Genomic DNA, 19,986 nt, shown 5'->3' with positions numbered 1-19,986 from the left:
CTGTTGGATCAGTTAGGAAGGAACAGGATTTAAAAGACCAGCCTTAGTGGAAGCTTTTAGGGTCACCAAGTTGCATGTGTGGGTTGTGGGTCTTCTGGGTTTTGTGTGTGTGCTTGGGGTGGGGGGGAGGTCCCTGAACCCTAACTTCAGACTTGGCTGTTTTTTGTTTGTATTGTTTTTGTCAGACTGCCTGTCTCAGCCTTGCAGGAGAACTTCCAGTCCTTATTAGGACTTCTGAAGGAGTCTGCACAGTTGAACTTGGCTCCTCCTGGATACTTCCTGCTTCTCAGGTACAACATAAGAGAGAATAAGGTTTATAGGTACATTGAGTAGACCTGTCCAGTTACTAACTTGGAGTGAATTATTTTTCCACAGTATTCTCAATGACTTTGTGACTAGAACACCTACTCTAGAAAACAAAAAAGACCAAAAAGACTTGCAGGTACAGTGTATACATGTATACCTCTTTCTTTTAGTTCATTAATCTGGTACTGTACATCTAAGTAAAAGTGGAGATGGCATGATCCATACTTTGTATCTGAATTCACCTGTACTTTGAGAACATGTGAATGTGCATCCAAATGTTGTGACTTAGGCCTGATAAATACAAGAGACTCAAATGAGATACTTGATGCACAGAATGTCTCTAACAAAATTTTGCCAAAAATACGTGAAATCAGTGGTAGCTATGGAGTGTTCAAAGCTGTTTTCTCTGGGTATTTTTATGATTTTTCTCAGTTTAAATCATAATGCAAATGTGATATCATGAGTACATATCATATATGTAAGTACTGAAACCTCAAAACTATCTAGGGGAATTAGTAACATAGTTATCCTTAAAGCTCATAGCTGGGCTTGGCAATGTAAATGACTATCAGCTCACCTTTTATGTAAAGAAGGGGTGGAGAACAGGATTCTCTTCCTTTACTGATCATGCTTTCACCGGAACAGTTTAAGCACTACCCACATGCGTGCAGTATTGGCTCTGAGCCGACATAATGCTATGAGGTGAGATAGTGTTATGGTTATGGTACTTTTGTATGCCAACAGAGAAAATAGATCTCTACTTCTGCTTCAGAGACTGGCCAGTAAAATGATAATAAAAAGACTGTTTTGCTATCTTACAGCCTCTTCACAAATGACCTCTGCTTTTAGCTGGATGCTTGGGACCTCCTTTCCTTAGTGACCATTTTTTTTATTTCACTGAGAATGCAATGTGTTGAAATATGAAGTACTTCATCTAGTTTGATGCTATGTCTTGCTTAACACTGATAGAAAGACTGAAATATGGTCAAATGGATTCCCAGAAAATAAAACTGAGCATTCTGTCTGACTTAATGGTCTCCAAGTATAAAAGGAAGAAAAAGGCGGATAGCTGCATTGTCTGAAAACAGAGTTCAAAACAATACAGGCATTGGTATGCCATTTCTGAAGGGCTGAACAAGTCAGATCATGTCTTTGACAGGTGACAGCTAATATATATACAGTGTAATGGGACTGATGCTGAATAGATACTATATTAGTGGTAATGGCTTGTGTGCAAAATCATGACTATAATCTCCATAGTAATCTAACCTAACATTTTTCCTGCTTTCTGTTTTCTTGTTCGCTTTTATTTGAAGTGAGCAGTAGTTTGTTATCTTGAGAGCACAGATTGGAGGTGTATTTATGTTTCTAAGATGCAGATAAAAGTGCCTGCTTATGGAACTTGGCAGGATGTTCATGTAAAAGTGACTTTAYTGGATTGATCAGGTGATGACAGATTTCTTCTGATGCCAGATTGTCTGGTTATATTATAGGAGGTGACCCAAAAAATCTTGGAGGCTGTAGGGACCATTGCTGGTTCTTCTCTGGAACAGACTAGCTGGCTGAGCCGGAATTTAGAAGTGAAAGCTCAACCTCAGATTTCACCAGATGAGTTCAACATTGAAGATGTGAACGGTAACATGGTTTTGTCTGATTTTCTGCTACTTTCTATGTGCTGCTTAAGTTCACTGAAAAGTATAAGGTGTTAGAGAGGGTTTAGTCCTCGTGAGAAGGAAGTAATACAGACAAAAAGTAAAATGCAAAATAAGCTTTGTCCTTCACTGTTCTGTGCCAGTCTAAGCAGGGTTAATAAATATCTGCAGATTGTGTATAATACAGGAGAAAACTTGCTGCAGATGCATGCAATACATGGGAAAGAACAGCATGGGGCATGAGGTATGTCATCCTGGCAAGATCCCTAGAAGCATTTCATTGTAATACCAACATGCAAATAACAGTTCTATTTAGGAAGAAAACTAGCAAACACCAAAGTTTAAACGTGTTTTGTCTGAAGTGCAAACTAAATGATTTTGCCTCTTCTAGATACATCAGTGAAACCATCTTCAATGGTTTCTGCCTCTGCTCCTTCAATATACAGTGTCCAAGCTCTTTCACTCCTTGCAGAAGTAAGTAGGAACCAGTTTTGTAGTTGCTGCTCTCATCTATGGGGTGGTTATTGATTGCTGTTGTTGAGCAAGGGAATACATTAGGTTTTCCCATTAGATTAAATGGGAGCTTAAATCTTTAGTGAGACATTCTCTGCACACACACATACTATCCTGAAATATAGCATGTTCTGCCCTTTTGTCAGAAATAYCTATTGTAGGTTTAATGAGACATTCTTTTCATTTTTAAGGTTCTTGCTTCTCTCTTGGACATGGTTTACCGGAGCGATGAGAAGGAGAAAGCTGTGCCATTGATTTCACGTTTGCTTTATTATGTATTTCCTTATCTACGCAACCACAGGTGATTTCTCTCTCTTGATTTTTCTTAAGTCTGATTTTTGAGCACACTGTAAGACTTGGCTTTGTTTTCTTTTCCTTCTGCTCATGAGTGTTTAATAGTTAAGGGGAACTGTTAGAGCTGGAGACTGGAAATACAAAACCTCATCTAAATAATTTTCTAATTTAGTCATTAACTATATGGGACAGACAAGCATATTCTCCCTTTCGTGTAACATAAAGATGACCTTTTGCTCTAGAAAAAAATCTCAGTAGTTTCATTATCAAATGTAAGTTTTCCTCAAGAAAGGGAAGCTTCCTTTATGAGCGTTAGCCCTGTAATCTGTGCCCGGAGAAAACTGCTGAATCACACTCCAGAAGAGTTTCTCTCGCCACTCACTGTAGAAGGTCTTGGGAACTAGGCACAGTAGGCTAAAATAAACTTCTAGGATTACTCTCCTCCCTCTCCTTGCTGCCCACAAACATACACATCCCAACTGGAAGAGCACAGGTAATGAGAACTCCTTGCTGGTAAGTGTTTGTAATAAATGTTTTGAAAAGCTACTCAGATGTGAAGTCACTGAGACTATCAGCTGTTCCAAGTTGTTCTCTGTGCCTTAGTTGTCTGGTGATCTTGCATCTTGAACGATGAGCCATTCTCCGCAGTAGGATAATACAAACTTTTCCTTTTGGCAATGTATCTAGCTTATCCAGGAAGTTAATGCTAATAATGCCAGATCTCTTTTCAGCATAGACACCTAAAAGTGATCTGTCAACTCTGCCCTACCAAAGATTTGCAGAACAACTGCTCTGAAAGAGAGTTGAGCTCCTAAATCACAATTTGTGTCTAGAGACTTGTCAGTGCTGCAGCCGCCAGTGAGAGGGCTAACTGCCCACTTTGAATCTGCATTTTGCTAAAGAGACAGCTGTTGGAGACAGACTCATAGGGACATGTTTTGAAATGAGTTGTGTTTTTATGCTTTTAGAGTGGTTTTCCTGACTCTTCTGTCTCCTGTAATGGATGATCAGAATTCAGGATAATACTTGATGGTTGTGTTTACGTTAGTGATCTGTCAGAGCAGTAGTGTGACTTTTGAAGTGAATCCCCTGAACTGTCTCCATTTATGAAAAGTTGGTTCAGTTCTCCAGGCAGTTTTGTTGCTCAAACTAAAATCCTTTTGGAGGAAACTAAGACAGAAGCTCCTCTACAAATGTGACCCAGCAGGGCTTACTAGTTCCTGACCATGCTACCATGAGGAGGTCTAGAGTGTACCTGCCTCACATGGGCCAATAGAAGGCACTCAAACCTGGGACATCCTGAAGCTGTTCTTGTGCCAAGTAAGCTTGTCCTCCACTGCAGGCCCTCAGTTCTTCCTTGCAATTGATACCTGTCTGTCATCTTCTCCTTCCTCATCCTTCCACACTTCTGACATGTAAACRCTCCCAACTTCACTAGCCCTGTTGCTTTTCCCCGCTGCTGAATACTATTGCTTTCATTGCCTTTTACTGTCATTGCTTTTCAATTTCTGCCATTTTGACACCTACCTTTTCTGCCCCTTGGGAAAGAAGGGCAACAAGGAAACAAAGCCACTGTGAAAGTGGCCAAGAGTTTGTTGGTAGTCTGGATGTAGACCTGGACAGAAATCAGAGATGAACAGCACAGCAGATATGTGCCTATTACAGAGAGCCAGAAGAAATCTTCAAGTAGGAGCACAAAGGCAAGCCTGCAGCCTGTTTCAGCTCAAGTCTGAGGGTCACTGTGCAGTAGTATCTAGAGGAGTGCATGCTGTCCCTGGACCCCACAGGAAGATCTGAGCAGGGGCACGTCTAGAGACACTTTTCATCCATAGATCCCTTTCTATCCCAGAGCTGGCCTAAGCACAGCTGTCAGTTAAAACCCAGGTATGTGTACGGCTTCTCCACACTCATTTTTATGGTAGCTTTGCAAAGTGAATTAATTCTGTTATTTAATGAATGCCTTAATTTCATCAGAAATTGAGGCATTTTGTTCAAAGTGGCAGAGAAACCATGTACATCACTGTTTTGACCACAAGGGCTGCTTTGTCTGTAAAAGTAGTTGCCCTAGGACCATGATATGTGAGAGAGATCTTCCATGTATAAATCACCTGTGTCAGAAACTGCACATCCTGTCTCTATGGATGTCTCGRGCCAGGCATTGGGTCAACTGCCTGCACAACACATTGTCATAATAAAACTCCCTCCTGGGCTTCTGTAATAAGAACCAACCACCAGTCCCTTTCCTTCCCCAAATCAGGCAGTTATAGAATGATAGCCTGGCTATGGCAGCAATGCTCCAGTCCTGTCCTTGCCTCGCGGGAGCAGATTAAAGAGTTGTTGTTTATTCTGAACACAAAGCAGTTGGTAACTGAAGAGCCACTGAGGACTGAGCTCATGGTGAAGCTCATTTCCCCTTTACATACAAATAAGCTCAGGATATCACTGGGTCTCTCAACTTCACCAGCCATTGGCAGTGAGCAGCAGTGGTAGAGTCTTGCCCATGAGATTTTGGTTTGACAATACACAAGGTGCAGCACTGCCCTCATTCCTGATTGTGGCAGACAGCCTGCTGCTGGCAGTCACTTGGGGCCACATGTCTCTCAGGGCTGGAGGGGTCAAAGTGACACTGTCACATTTGCTGACATGCTGTTGCTTCTAACAGAGCACTGAACCCATGACATGCCCTAACTTTATCCAGCAAACTTCTGTGTTAGCAGGTATTCTGAGTATTGATTGAAGGTGGAAAGGCAGCCCATAGTGTTGTGTGCACCCCCTGAAGCACAGGCCTTCGGTCTGGGCACAGCCTGGAGCACGTTCAGGGCACACTGACAGGAGACCTGTCAGGTTCAAAGGCCTTTCCCTGTGCTCCTTGAGGAAAACTGGAAGCTAGGAGGAGGAAGGCCACAAGCAAGAGACAACCATGTATCTTCAGACACTTGGGAACTGATGGGTTTGTTCTTCTCTCCTCCATAGAGTCCTCTGAGGAGGGAGTTGCAGTGGATGTCCCTCCATCTTGTTCCCACACGGCTGTGGGCAGGAGGCAATATGTGCCCCAAGGGGCTATCTTGGAGCACCCAAAGGCCAAAACAGCACTGCAGAGGGAGGAAGATAATAGAAACGTGGTAGAAAGGCTCCTACAGGATGCTCAGCAGGGCTGACATGGCCCACTTGATACCAGGCCAGCAATGCTCAGGAGCAGGAGGCTCTGAAGAGTGGGAGTGGCAGCCCCCACAGGAGGTCTGGCCTGTGGGTATTCCCTGTCTGTAATTGCTGGGCAACTTGCTGGAGGAAGACGCTTTGCCTGCTGCTGAGGTCTGACCTCAGCACCCTTTCATGCCTGGTGTGTGGGCAGTCAGCAGAGTTCCCACCCACGTGCACCAATCAGTTTGGAAGGGTGAGGTGCAGCAAGAGGCTCTTGACATGGAGGCTGTAAGGGCCTCTCCTGTCCTTTTCACTCCCACAAGTGTGTTAGTTGGGCCACATTAGCCAAATTTGTTAATTTTGTCTTCCTATGGATTCCATTGGCCCACACGAGAACATAAGTGTTGTTGTTCCTCCTCTCCCCTGCTTCCATTCTTATAAGGTATGAACCATGTTTCCCCCAGGAACTGAAGTGTTTTGTTGTTTGATCTAGGTGCTGGTCAGTTCCTGTTTAGCTACAGGTGCTCCTCCTCTCTAGGTTTTTGGCCTTTCCTTAAAGCTTCTCTTTGTATTTATGTTGGGGAATGGGGYCAGGCTGTGGGATGGGACAGCAAGGTGTTGGGCAGGTCACAAGACCCATCGTGAGGTGGGAAGGTTGCAGTCCCTCCCAAAACCCTGCCTAGATTTCAGCTAGAAGCATAGGAGTAGGAGAGATGGGTGATATCCTCTGATAGCTGTACAGTACAGCACCTTTCCAGTAGTGGCAGGAGGAGGGGGAGGAAAATGTTTCCTTGCCATGAAGGTTTCCTTTCCATTCTCCAGGGCCTTGTCAGTTGGTCCTCCCTCATGCTTCCCTCCCCTTCTTTCTCCCAGCTGCTGCTCACAGATATCCTAGAAACCAGGTCTTCCTTTCTCTAGCAGCTCTYTGCCAAGTGGCAGCAAGCAGCCCGCCCTGTTCCTTGCCAGTGCTATTTTCCTGAGTTGTGGCGGCTGCTGTGGTAGCCGTTATTAAGCTTCCCCTTCTCCTGGCTGCTATATTTTCCTGGACAGACCAGTTTATACCAACGTTTGGGAGAGCATCAGCCACAGCTCAGGAAAAAAGGGGGAGGGGGATTGTCCCAGTGGATATTTAGGTATTGGTCAAAACCACCAGCCAGTATGCTGTAAAGAACAAAAAAGGGTGTAGAGGGTCAAGGAAGACATAATCAGAGTAACCAAGGATGTCTAAAAAGTGTGATGGGTGGAGCGTCACTGGGGAGCGAGCAAGTAAAGTCATCATACCTCAGGGTGTATCAGGGTATGACAACATTTCCACGCTCTCAGGAGGGATGGATCAAAAACAATACAGAGAAATTCTGGGTAGCTGTTCTTTTCTAGTTGTCATTTTGATGCCTTTTCCATTGAAGCTACTACAATGTTTTCAGCCTGCTTCCCCCTCCCCAAGTCAGTCATGCTCCTTCACGTATGGTACATTTGTCACCCTTGTTGACTGGGGCATATACCATTCCAGGCATGCATTCAGTGTGCCCAGCATTTGCAGCAGGCATGGAGAACCCTGCACACAGCCACCACTGAAACGGTTCCTGGGAGTGCTGGCATCTTGCTGCTGTGCCGGGCCTGCCAGGTCGCAATGGCTGTGAGCCGTTTGTTCCATCTCTGCCTCACCTGTGGAAATGGCATGATTAAAACTGGCATGGGCAGCATCGCTGTCAGGATGTGGCCTTGTGAACTGATGCAGGGGATAAGTGGCAGTTTCTGTGATGTAAATGGAGATTCAAACAGCCTAGTTTTTCTTGCAAAGAAGATACTACCATCCCTTTCAACCTGAGACTGACTGTTCAGAAGAAATGGACATCAGGAGTCCTGATGAAGTTGCTGAGATGCCTACAGCTCTCCCTTGATGGTTCTCCAGTGTTGCCCTGGCAAGGCCAGCAGTCCTTGCAATTTATGCAGCCATAACCACTGTAGGATGGGCATTGGATGGAAATGTGGGGTCCACATCAGCGATTCCCCCACAGGTGGCCTAGATGGTTCTATTGATGTCACTTGCATGTGGTGCTCAGCAAAATAAGCTTTGAGACCATCTGCATGCCTCTGCCCTTCCCAGGTTGGCAGGASTTGAGTTGCAGGGCTCCAAAAAAAGGCAGTAGCTTTCCTCTGGAACATGTAGGGACTGCTGAAATTTTGTGTGAGGGAATGGTGCCAGCTCATGACGACCTTGACAGTACCGCTTCTCATCCAAACTTGTGCACCCACTGCTATTCTTCCCATGTCTCAAGGACAACGCATTCCTGCTAGTCTGAGCTCTTCCCCCAGGCCTGAAACCTCTGTTCAGCCACAGACAAAGCAGTCACTGTAGCAAGGATTCCCAGGAAGCTGTTTGGCTCTGTGTCCTCGTGGAAACTGAAGTGTCAGAAGACAGGCTGATGCCTGTCAGTTCATACAGGGTCCTTCTCACCTTGCTCCTGCTGCTTTAGGCTTAAGCCCCACACTGCTCCCCTGCTGTGCCTCACAGAGCATGTTGTCCAAATTCGGAGTGGGATAGGGCATAGAGCAGCAATAGGAGAAGCAATACTAGAGCTTATGTGTGAGACTTCATACACCCAAGTGTTATCTGAGTGACAGGCAAATCCACAGTGTGGTGTCATAGAGGGGCCTGCTGACAAAGTGCAAAAGCTTGTAGGAAACTTCCTTTTCAGAAAGTTTTGAACCACATCTATAGTGGAGACAGGCAGTGCCGTGCTGCAGTATATTTAATCTAAAATTAATTCTCCAAATGAGGTACACTGGAAATGGGAGGAGCTTCTGCACAAACTGCTTTAATCTACTGATCTCTTACTGCACTGAGTTATGAGCTAATGTAGACATAGCCTATTAATTTGGCCAGAAGTTCTGGGAAACCCAGTTTACTTTCTGGCTACACATGTTTAATTAAAAAAAAATACATATTTATCACTATTGTTCTTTTTCTCCAGTGCCTACAACATTCCTAGCTTTCGTGCTGGTGCACAGTTGCTCAGCTCATTGAGTGGATATGCCTATACCAAGCGAGCCTGGAAGAAAGAAGTTCTTGAGCTGTATATGGATCCAGCTTTTTTCCAAATGGATACTTCATGCATTCAGTAAGGCATGAGATTGTAGTACTCTGTGATTTTATTCTGAATTTACAAAGAAAGGCTTTAAAAGAGAATGGGCTAACATTGAAAAAAATCTGTTTTGTACTTTACTACAGAACGTAGTAATGTTAAAAATAGGACTCAACAACTAATTCTACTAAATGTATTATAAGTACTTACACTTGCATTATTGTGCAGAAGAATAAACTTGTTTTATGCTGATTTCCCCTTAGTAATTTGAGAATTGCACATAATAGAGCCGAAAAACATAGAATGTAGTATGTGTTCAAACCACATAAAAGTCTGCATATTGAATATGGTTTGGAAACTGTTTCCTTGTATGAAATGTTTGACCAAAATCTTTYCTGCGATGAATCTACCTGGTTATCTAATTCCTTTTATATTTTATTCAGTTGGAGATCCATTATTGATCATCTTCTAACACATGAGAAAACTATGTTTAAAGATTTGATGAGTGAGTATCAGATACTGATAACTTATTTCTACGTTAATTTGAAATTCATTTTCTTTTGAGCTATTAGGTGCATTTTTAATATACTAAGGTATCAGTAAACTGCAGACTATGCCACATCTGTAATTATGTTGCTAATTTTATTCATAGCTAAAGCCTATGCTAAACTAACTCTCTGTAATATTTCAGTATTGTCTAAAACATGTCATAAGTATTTTCTGTCCATAAATGTTCATGTTGGGCTTCTGTAAGTATATTTTGCCATAATTTTAAATTGCTCTAGCCTGCCTGACCTTGTCAGACAGCTAGGAGACTTTGGCTGGCTTTGCATCTGTCTGTATAATGGCACAGAGCTGTAGGAATGTGGTGCATCAGCACAGGAAACCTTTGAGCAAGGTGCTTTGACCTCCTATTCAGGCTTGAGGAGAGTGTAGAAAAATAACCCCAGGGGAAGGGACAGACTAAGACCATTAAGTTTGCCTGGAGCTCTGGAAGAAAGAGTATGCTTCGGTCTCTTATTCAGATCTTTTAAATGGCTGAAGAGATACAAAGCAAAACTAATTATTTCAACTTTTCTAATAACTGTATATATTTTTTTAAACTTGCCAACCATCTCAGTTTTTTCTCAGCAAGTCTTAGAGCTTTGATATCACTCATTTATGGATTTACATGACTGAAAAGAGGGAGATTTGCGCACATAAAGGTGGAGACAGGGGCTTAAAATACTGGACAGCCTCACTGAAGTTGCAGTGCTTCTTTCACCTCATTTTCCTGCTAGTGTGAGCAGATCTGGATCTACACCAATTTTATTTTTCTATGTGGTAGACCTTAACAGAGTTTTTCTTTTTAAGAAATAATTATTATGCTTTGAAGTCTTTTATGTACCACAGATAATGACTACTTGCGATTTGTGATGAAAATAATTCCTATCTGTTATAGATATGCAGAGCAGCGCCTTAAAACTATACCCAAGTTTTGAGCAAAAAGCAATGTTGTTAAAGCGACAGGCTTTTGCTGTTTTTAGTGGAGAGATTGATCAGTATCATCTTTATCTTCCCTTAATACAAGGTAAGTTTTTTGTTTTTTGTTATTTTATATGCTTTCTTTATGTAGCTGTAACAAATGCATAAATTGCATAGGAAAAGAACATCACCTATTTTTCAGCAGGTACTTCAAAATCTTCACCAAAAGTTATGATGCTGGATCCTGTATTAGGATTCAGACATTCACATCATAATGTCATTGAGAGAGAGAGGAATCTGGGTTCCAAAGCCTTTGGGCTAGAACTTTACTTGGAAACATGATTATTTGTGGCAAGCTTCCAACCACTGTAGGACTGTTGTTGCTCTCCTTAAATGTCAATTTTGACAAAATAACAAAAATGTGACCAATATATAATTGCTAACTCTTCAGGTTTTTTATCTGAAAGAAAATTTGTTTTAGTAGAATGGAGGGAACTGAACCCAAAACTAATGATAAACCACAAATTTTATTCTTCTACATTTTTTATTTCCCAAAACAATGCATGTTCAGGAAAACAATACTTTTTTAATCTTCGTTTCAGAACGACTGACTGAGAACCTTCGTGTTGGGCAGACTTCTATAGTKGCTGCACAGATGTTTCTCTTCTTCAGAGTTCTTTTGTTAAGGATTTCTCCTCAGCATCTAACATCCTTGTGGCCAATTATGGTAACTGAGCTGGTAAGGAATCAGTAACTTGAAACTAGTTAGTGTGGGTTTTTTTCCCCCATTCCCCCCCCCTTTGCCTTTCTCCCGAATACACCCTATTTGAAAAAGGAAGTGTTTTCATAGCTCTACATTAGTTTGATAAGTTGGGAAAAGAATTAACATTGTCATTAAGAAATATCTTTTTGATTGACTTTTGTTGTTATTACTAACATAGTTTCTTGCATGACTTCTTAACTTGTTGCAAGTCATAGAGTAAACTAAGTCTGGTTCCTCATACTGTATGAAACATCTTTTTGTGCTTGAGTTATGGGGACATTAAAATGTTCATACAAATTATTTATTTATTTAAAGATTCAGACGTTTCTACAGCTGGAAGAAGATTTAACTGAGGAAGATGAACCATCAAAGTAAGAATTGCCATTTATCTGATAAAGAACTTGTGAAAGCTAGTACTGATTGTGCTTGTTCTCTTCCTGCAATGTTTGCATTTTCTGGGATAGGGGAGAGATGACAACTTTTGCTAATTGTGCTTGCATATTTCTGGCACTGATGAATCTTAGGGATTTTTTTCAGCAGCTAAAATAATATGTTCTAAGCATGGATACTTACTAGTTGCATACAAACATAGGAAAAAATGCTAAATCAGCATTTGCATATTTTACAATGTTTCGTTTTTTTCCTTTTTTTTAAGATATGTTTCTGCTAATAGCCTTTTATATTAATCTTAGTGCTAATATAGAAAGAAAATAAAGCTTTTGATGTGCACAGGTACATTCCCCTTTTGTTGAATGAAAACTAGTTAGTGGACAATAGACTGTTTAGCCTGGAGAAGAGAAAATTGAGGGAGAATCTTATCAATGCATATAAATATCTGAAGGGAGGGTGTAAAGAAGATGGAACCAGACTCTTCTCAGTGGTGCCCCATGACAGGACGAGAGGCAATGGTCCCAAACTGAAACATGGGAAGTTCCATCTGAACATGAGGAAAAACTTTTTTGCTGTGAGGGTGGTTGAACATTGGAACAGGTTGCCCAGAGAGGTTTTGGAGCCTCCATCCTTGGAGGTACTCAAAAGCTGTCTGGTTGCAGGCCTGGGCAGCATGCTCTAGGTGACCCTGCTTGAGCAGGGGGTTGGATTCCATCTCCAGAGGTCCCTTCCAACTTCAACCACTYTGTGATTCTGTGATTTATATGTTTTAATAGTGCATTTCTTAACTGTAACACAGGAGCAACAGCAAAATAAGCAGACAGAAAGTATCGGGTGATGGCAGTGTTTCCTTACTTTCTGACATACAGCAGAATGAGCTGTCCTTGTATTTATCGGCTTGTAAATTTTTGGATACAGCACTTTCATTTCCACCTGACAGGATGCAGTTATTTCAGATGTAAGTCTTCTAATTGCCTATCTGTTCTGGAGTTTGTTACTCTTCTTGTTCTTTAAAGTAATTCCATATATATTTTGTTCTATAATAAATTTTGCTAGGTGTTCTTTCTACAAGTACAGATGTTGATATTAGGACAAATGCAATCTGAGTATTTGAAGAACAGTTTTGTCTTGTTAGTGTAAGAAGATTTCACCATCCTCACTAGGAGTTTCTCCTCTCACTCGGGAGAATTGGGAGAAGAGGAGGACACAGGCACACTGTTCTTTGTTTTCCTTACACACACACTTGGGAATTTTTGGAGTCAATTGCATTTAAGTGCTGACATGAGAGTAACTTCCCTGATCATTAAGTTTGGCTCTGGTAGCAGCATGAAATAAGTTATGACAGCTAGTTACTGTAAACAAACTAGTGCTCTACTAAACTATACATGATCCAAGAAACGAATTCTTCTGTCTGTATTCTTAACAATGTAATCCATTTGTTTCAGGTACAAATGGGCATTTGTCCCAGAGATTGACACAGAGGCATGTACTGTGAATTCTCATCTGATAGAAAATCATCAAGAATGCAGACCACACATTATAAGAATCATGGATCTGCTAAAAAGGAAATTCAGGGTAAAGTATTTTATTTGTATGGAATCTGTTAACTTAAAATCTTGTTACTTGCTTAGAAAAGTAAGGTAGGCAAGAGGTTTTTAGATATAATAAAAGATTCCTCAGGCTTTTAAAAATGATCTGCCTGCTTTCACACATGTATCTTGAAGATGCCAAATTGCTTTTGGATATGGAGTGGTAGTTTCCTGTTGCTTCCTTAAATCTGCCCATAACCACCAAGTGAGAAACTGTTTGTCTCAGACAGGACAAGTATCTCTAAAAAGAGCATGCCGTTCTTTAGCAAACAGAGTTAACCATAATAGCATTTTAAATTACCATTAAGGTTTAGCATTAATACTTCCAGAAGAAAGAACAGAGGCATTAGTATTTCTCAGAGATATTGTTACAGGCTATCTGTAATCTCCATATTCTGTTGTTGCTGGGTGTCTTGTTCTGATTTTGAAGGCCAGTCCAAATTTGCAGTCTTCTGAACTTGTGAGACTTTCTTTTAATGGAAACTCAAATCTGAATATAGAAATAACTTGGTATACCAACTATACAATTGATGTCATGGTGGAATTGTAGGCTGTGGGTCTCTCAGTATGAAAACAAGCGTCTAGAACAGGGTTCAAATGAACTATATGCGGTAGAAGAACATGGTGTCTTAATGCAAAACCGTAAGTAAATCTTGATTTGTATGCTTACAGGAAACAAACAATACTAATGAGAGAATTTCCAAAAGGCACAAATTTCCTCTTTTGGACTTCCGCTCTATATCTAGCATCACCCAACTTGTACCCTTCTTCAAGACTCTATGTTGTGTATTTACAGCAAAGGGGAGTGAGTCCCAGAATTCTCACACTTCTGCATCTCTCTCTGTGGATTACCTTGGCAGTAATGGCATAAAGATCTTGCAACAGCTTGAAGAGAGTATTGAATGTGACTTTCTTGAAAACATGGAAAGTTAAGCCTTGTGGCAGATATTTCACTTGTGTTGACTAAATAGTGAAACAAAGGTAAAACATTACTCAAGGTGGTGAAACTCCTGCAGTTCTTCACTTGTTTTTTTCACCAGTTTTGAAACTGCATTGGGGATTTTCTTCCTGCTGTTGTGGAGTGCGCTTCAATAATCCAGGCTTCCCAGTGGTGTTAAAAAGGAAGGATTCTTCTGTTCAGCTCCTGTGGGAGGAAAAAAGAATACAGTTTGGTGGTAATTTATCATAGTTACTGTATTCTTTTACTTGCTTTCAATGTGAACAATTAAAGAATTTTTTTGTAAATAAAGGAAGAATATTTTTGACTTGGTGAAAGTAGAAACTGTACTCTTTATCCAGTAGCTTCTCACATGAGTATTTTAAACTGCTTTTGGAACTGTTCTGGAAGTAAAATTAAGATAAAGCTAATATTGCATGTCAGTGTACAATCAGTTTGCAGATAAGCCATTTCCTAACATTAAAGCCCACTTCTACTTTTCCTTTCTTTAACATGCTCCAAAGCTTATCAACTTAATTTCTAAACAAATCATTTAAATTTCAAACAGATGTTTTATAGGTTTTAGCATTGTGCAAATAATTGCAGACTTACCATATTTGTAATCTCAATTCTGTATTATAGTAGTGTCTTTCAAGATTAGTGATTCCTAAATAAAAGACACATGCATAAAAGACAAATCTATGCAGTAACATTTGTAACCTGCACCACTTAAGGTTTTTATTTTAATAATTGACTAAAAATATTTTAATTCATTTTTTTTAAATGAAAGAACTTTGTTCTTTCAGTAACTAGGGTCACTTTGCACTTCAGAAATGCAAGCTAAATGAAGATAATTCTGTAAAAATATAAATTGTTGTACACAAACAGCCCAATTCAAATTAAAAGAAAATTGCATTTTTTTAAAAAAGAACACTTTTTTTAATATACAGAAGAATATATTTGGCTGCTCCTAGGTGTCACAAGAGTTAGGTCATTCACAGTCCTATGACTACAGTAAGGTTCAAGGCTTTGGAACTGCACTGCTACCACCATCCAGGACGTAGAAGACTGATTAGTTCTTTTGGTAAACAGCATAGTTGCATGTCTGAAGGGTAGTACAAGAAAAGGCTTAGTAGAATGTTTTTCTTCTCTGTGGAGGTGAACTCCCTTGAATTTTCATACTTAGTGGATTATCTGATTGAATTAGCTATGCTGATCTGTCTCAGGGGAAGCTTATCATATTTTTAATGGTGAAGAGCTTTGCTCTTCTGTTAAACATCTGTCTGCTCCTTTATTTAAACACCTTTGCTTCTAGAGGCATGGGTTTTGTGTGAAATACCTGCAGACTAGTGCCTGCTGCTTGTGTTAGAAACATCAGAACTGATGTGCTGGGTATTGGATTTCATCCCTCTTGTTTTTTCAAACTCAAAAAAGGGACATATAAAATGAATGGTTTAATGTCACTAGGCAGTGAAGTCAGGATTTTTTTTCAGAAGTCATGCAAGAAACATGGAAGGCTACTGTACTCTGCAGTGTTTTAACCTACAGGTTTGTGGAAGTTTTCAACTTTGGATTGTAAACTAAAATAATGAAACATTGAACAACATGCTTTACTGTGAGAATACTGTAATGCTGACTAGCAAATTGTCACTTATAGATTTATGCTGAACTTAAATAGTGTGCATTTATACAATTAAGGCAAGTGATAGACTGAGGTGTAATATTGTTTAGTCATTAGGAATGTGTATTATTTGCATTTCTTAATGTAATTTATTAACAATCTCTAATGCTGTTGGAATAAGCACAAGTGTAAAATTATCCTTTTTAAGCATCATTTAAAAACTGGAGCAGGATACTATTAAAATAATCATGTTTGTTACTTATGTAAACTCAGTTTTTAAAGACAATATTTAATACTCAGGATGACTTGGTAGTTTTACTTTCAACTTTCCAGTGGTTGCATCCCATATTTAGGGACTTGACTTTTCTTAAAATCCTGATGAGATGCTGTCAAATGGGCTGTTAAAATCTAAGACAATGTTTTGCCACTAAACATTTCATTTTACCTCATTCCATAAGCTATAAASCTGTGTCTTCACTTCCTCACTAACTAAAGCTGGTAAACCAGTATCTTATACTGAGGGTTTTGTCCCCTTTCCATTTGAAAGGGAATGTCCTGTTCAGACTGCCTATGCCTCCAATGTGAGAATCAGACATCAGTCACCTACTCTTTACTTTTTCCTTCTAGCCCTGGTGATGAACTTTAAAAAGAGAATCTGTGACTTACAAGTTAGAGCTCTACAGACAAAAGAGGATCTTAGCTTCTACAAAAATACCACTTGCTTCTAAATCTCCTGCCTTCTGTACATACTCCTGCCTTTGTTCTGTGGTCCTGTAGATCATTGCTTTAAATGGCGTCAGATATTTGTGACCTGCAGAATCATTTCACTGAAGCAGTGAATGTTAAGTTTTTAAAAAATTAGTCAATAAGCAGATCTTTTATCATTATAAAAAGAGGGYGGGAACAAAGAGGAAAGGGCTCTAACTAAAATAGTCCTTACTTTGGGGGAGGGGGTGAGGAGAGGCAGTTACACGGGCCTAAAGGTATCTCTACCAGTATAACTTTATTGTTTTTCTGTATAGGACTAACTATAACCATTTTAATTCTTATGCTGCTGCTGTTAAATCCACATGAAAGAGGCAGGTTGTACTGCTCTAACACTGGCACTACTAAAGCAGTGCAACTTAACTGTAGATAAATCTGAAAAACTTTAGCATAGAACTCACCATCAAAACCAGGAGAGAAGATACTGTGCTTTATGTCGTTTATTGCTTGTTTTCAAAATAACCCAGCTCAGCTTTCTCTTTGGGATACTTCAGCTTTGGGATAGCATAGCAACATAGCATGATACATAGAGGGAGAAGTAGCTAAACATTCAAGAGAGTTTCATTTTCCTGAAGCAAAAAAATACAGTAGATGCAACTAAGATAACTGCCAAAGAACAGCAGAACTTGAAATGCAGAACGTTAAATAATGGTTATGTGTATTCAATGTTATATTTGAATGTAATTCTTCTAATATTAAATTTTATTTTGAAATACCTCTTCAAATGCAACTGTYGTTTTTCAGCTGCCTTTACTGCTGACAGAGCGACTTTAATTTTTATCTGATTGTGTAAATGCTCTCAAATTCARTTGCAGTATAGGAGGGCTCCATGCAGAACCTCACGTAGACCTTAGTTTTGATGCCAGCAGCAGTGGCTCTGTGCTAGGCCATACCCTCTTCTAGGAAATGATTGCACCACTCCCTCCCTACTCTTCTCAACACAAGCCCAGCCTGCTCTGGCTTGCATGTCTTTCATATTTCCAAACTTTCCACCCTGGAATCCCACTCCTGGGCTCTCAGGACAAGCTTCCAGGAACTGAGTAGAGCAGATGAAGGAAGTTGCTGCTGCAGCATCAGGGGCTCATTGACTGACTGACAGACAGACAGCGACTGCCTGTTTGGAGGCAAATACACAATACTTTTAGTAAGTGCCTCTCCCCAGGAAGTTAGGGGCCGCTGTTTCGTAATGCTTTCTCTGTGCACCAGAGATTTCTAAACTTCAGTCTGTACACTTTTATATGTTCAGGGTAAATGCCCTCAAAGTACTGCCTTTTCCTTTGGAAGGAAGAAAACTGTTTTCCATACAACACAGCTTTAAAATTGAAGGCTAGAGAAGGATAGTTCCTATAACTTGATGTGAAAACTGCTTTTCAGATTCCATCCTTCCTCCGCTGTCTTTGCACATCTTTGTAATATTGTGCAGTATACCTTCCACCTCAGAAGTTGCTAATGTTTGGTTACACTGTGTATTTTAAAAATATTTTGAAAATCAGTAAGAGGTGCTGCCTATGCTGGGAAATATTGTAGCATACCTGCAGGTAATATTAAAAAAAAAAAGGCATTGAATGCCTCTTGAGGACCTGCTTAATCAAATGAAAAACAGTAGAGTGGGTCAAAAAAAGGTCTTTGTTAAAGAGAGCAGAGGAAGAGATTCACTTCGCCCAAGGTGTGTTGAAGGCTGCTCCTCAGGTATGAGTAAGTGGCCTGTAAGCTTTCAGTCATCCTGAATTACTGTAACTCAGGCTTATCTTTTAGTTTGAACCTTTTCTCTTGCCAAGTGTATCTATATCTCTTTTTTTTCTATCTGTCCACCATCAGAATAGTAGCTCCTTTTAAGATTATATAATGAAAAATTATATAATTATATGAGACAAAAGGAAATGGAGAGCTGACATACAGCTTACTTGCTGTAATGCACAGCAGGGACCTTCTCAACTATAAATGCATGTCAAGCTGCTGGGTTTTTTTAAGTCCTCCRGGAAGACAATTAATAGTCTGGACTTATGGTAAGTAACCATCATGCACTGCTCATAATATGTGCAAATAACTGAACTATACTAATTTTAATGAAACACCGGAGGAATTTTGTTCAGTGAGTAAACAGGACATGAAACATGATTTCAGGCCTCTCTTCCTCCTGCATCTTACAGAATAAGACTKTGTATTACTTGTATGCAATTTGACAGAACACAGATAGTGCTAAACCTTCACATGAATAAAACTCATTACTTGTATTGAGTAGGTTCCTACTTCACCCATTTTTTTCATAATTGTGCAACTCGTAGTGAAAACTGGTTACCTGTTGCAAATAATGGCACTGGAATTTGACCTCAGACTGTCTTTGATAAACACAGGACAGATCCAGGGGGAAAGGGGGAAGGGAACTGTGCAACCTTATGACGATAATATATTATGCAAGTGTATGTGACATGCCAGCTGAGGTTAGCAAGGAGAATCAAAACCATCTGATTAAACTTTTAGTTCTTATCTTGCAATCTGGATCTTGTAGCTGAGCTTGTTTGGCCAGACTTAAGCAAACATTTGCAGGTAGCAACACTCTTCAACATTACTCTGTGCTGATTATTCATTTAAAAAGCATGCTGATTTGTTTAGTATGTATCCAGCCTCATTCCTGAGGTCCAGCTACTGAAAATGAAAGGATAGGAAACTATATCTTGTCCTGGGCTTAATTCCATTTCTCTTTGACTCATTTCTAACACATACACTGAACAACCAAATAGGAAAGAAATGTTGATAGACCAGCAGTTAGTCCACTATGTAGCATAAATCCAGCTGTGGAGCAGAACAAGTGCAACATTTGCATCAAAATGTTTTGCTTTCAGAAAGTTAGTAACCTAAGAGATGAATGCAACTATTGAGGACTTGTCAGCCACCATCCTCAGGGCTAGGGCAAATGCCCTGCTTTTAAGCAATTACGAGTCCCCTGGAAGATGAGGCTGGTTTGGAAACTGCTCCGGATGCACCCTCAGGTGTGTCAGTGGAGCCTCAGCCTCGGGAAATGGACTGTCCGTGTCTGGTGGTAAACTCAAAATGCCTAAATATTTTCACCTAAAAGTATCCGAAAGAACACCCAAATCCAACATCACACGAAGCCCCCTAGGCTTTCCACACACCCGCTTTCCGTAGCGTTAGATAAGTGGAAGCTAATGGGACTGGCTCTCCTCCCAGCGGTGTTTCTGCAGAACGGAGACGGCTGCGCAGCTGTTGACTATCCGGCGCGCCTGGCGGCCCGGCCCACATTCACGCGCTCAACCCTTGCTCCGGGCCGCGACCYGCGCTTCCGGGGCAAGGCGGCGGCGGGTGTCTGAAAAGCCTCTCCTCCTGGGCCATACCTACGCCCCCCGGCCTCTCCGAATCCCTCCACACCGCGCTGCCGTCGCCGCCGCCCGGTAACGGCCGCGCGGCGCCGCGAGCCGGGCGGGGGCGGGGCCTTGGTGCCAAGGC

The 19,986-nt window shown here is 40.8% G+C and overlaps 1 protein-coding gene across 8 annotated transcripts in view; it reads left to right on the top strand.

The window, feature by feature from the left end:
• Nucleotides 1-17,236, top strand: part of DOP1B (DOP1 leucine zipper like protein B) — a 56,475-nt gene extending 39,239 nt beyond the window's left edge. For 3 of the 8 annotated variants that reach the window (XM_026077640.1, XM_026077636.1, XM_026077642.1), the window contains 13 exons: nt 186-290; nt 376-442; nt 1,800-1,941; nt 2,350-2,432; nt 2,663-2,772; nt 8,882-9,028; nt 9,436-9,497; nt 10,434-10,562; nt 11,059-11,195; nt 11,535-11,590; nt 12,409-12,567; nt 13,055-13,184; nt 13,871-17,236. In XM_026077640.1, coding sequence (XP_025933425.1) covers nt 186-290; nt 376-442; nt 1,800-1,941; nt 2,350-2,432; nt 2,663-2,772; nt 8,882-9,028; nt 9,436-9,497; nt 10,434-10,562; nt 11,059-11,195; nt 11,535-11,590; nt 12,409-12,567; nt 13,055-13,184; nt 13,871-14,131 — 1,588 coding nt within the window. In that variant the 3' untranslated portion in view covers nt 14,132-17,236. Of the gene's footprint in view, nt 1-185; nt 291-375; nt 443-1,799; nt 1,942-2,349; nt 2,433-2,662; nt 2,773-4,430; nt 4,516-8,881; nt 9,029-9,435; nt 9,498-10,433; nt 10,563-11,058; nt 11,196-11,534; nt 11,591-12,408; nt 12,568-13,054; nt 13,185-13,870 lie in introns of those variants that run through there. The other 5 variants (XM_026077637.1, XM_026077639.1, XM_026077638.1 and 2 more) reach the window with 3 other exon arrangements.
• Nucleotides 17,237-19,986: the final 2,750 nt, after the last annotated feature.

This window comes from Apteryx rowi, unplaced genomic scaffold (genome assembly GCF_003343035.1).
Source record: "Apteryx rowi isolate R43461 unplaced genomic scaffold, aptRow1 scaffold_46, whole genome shotgun sequence".
Taxonomy (NCBI): domain Eukaryota; kingdom Metazoa; phylum Chordata; class Aves; order Apterygiformes; family Apterygidae; genus Apteryx; species Apteryx rowi.
Note: the sequence above shows the minus strand (reverse complement) of the source record. Positions and strands in the feature narration are given on the sequence as shown.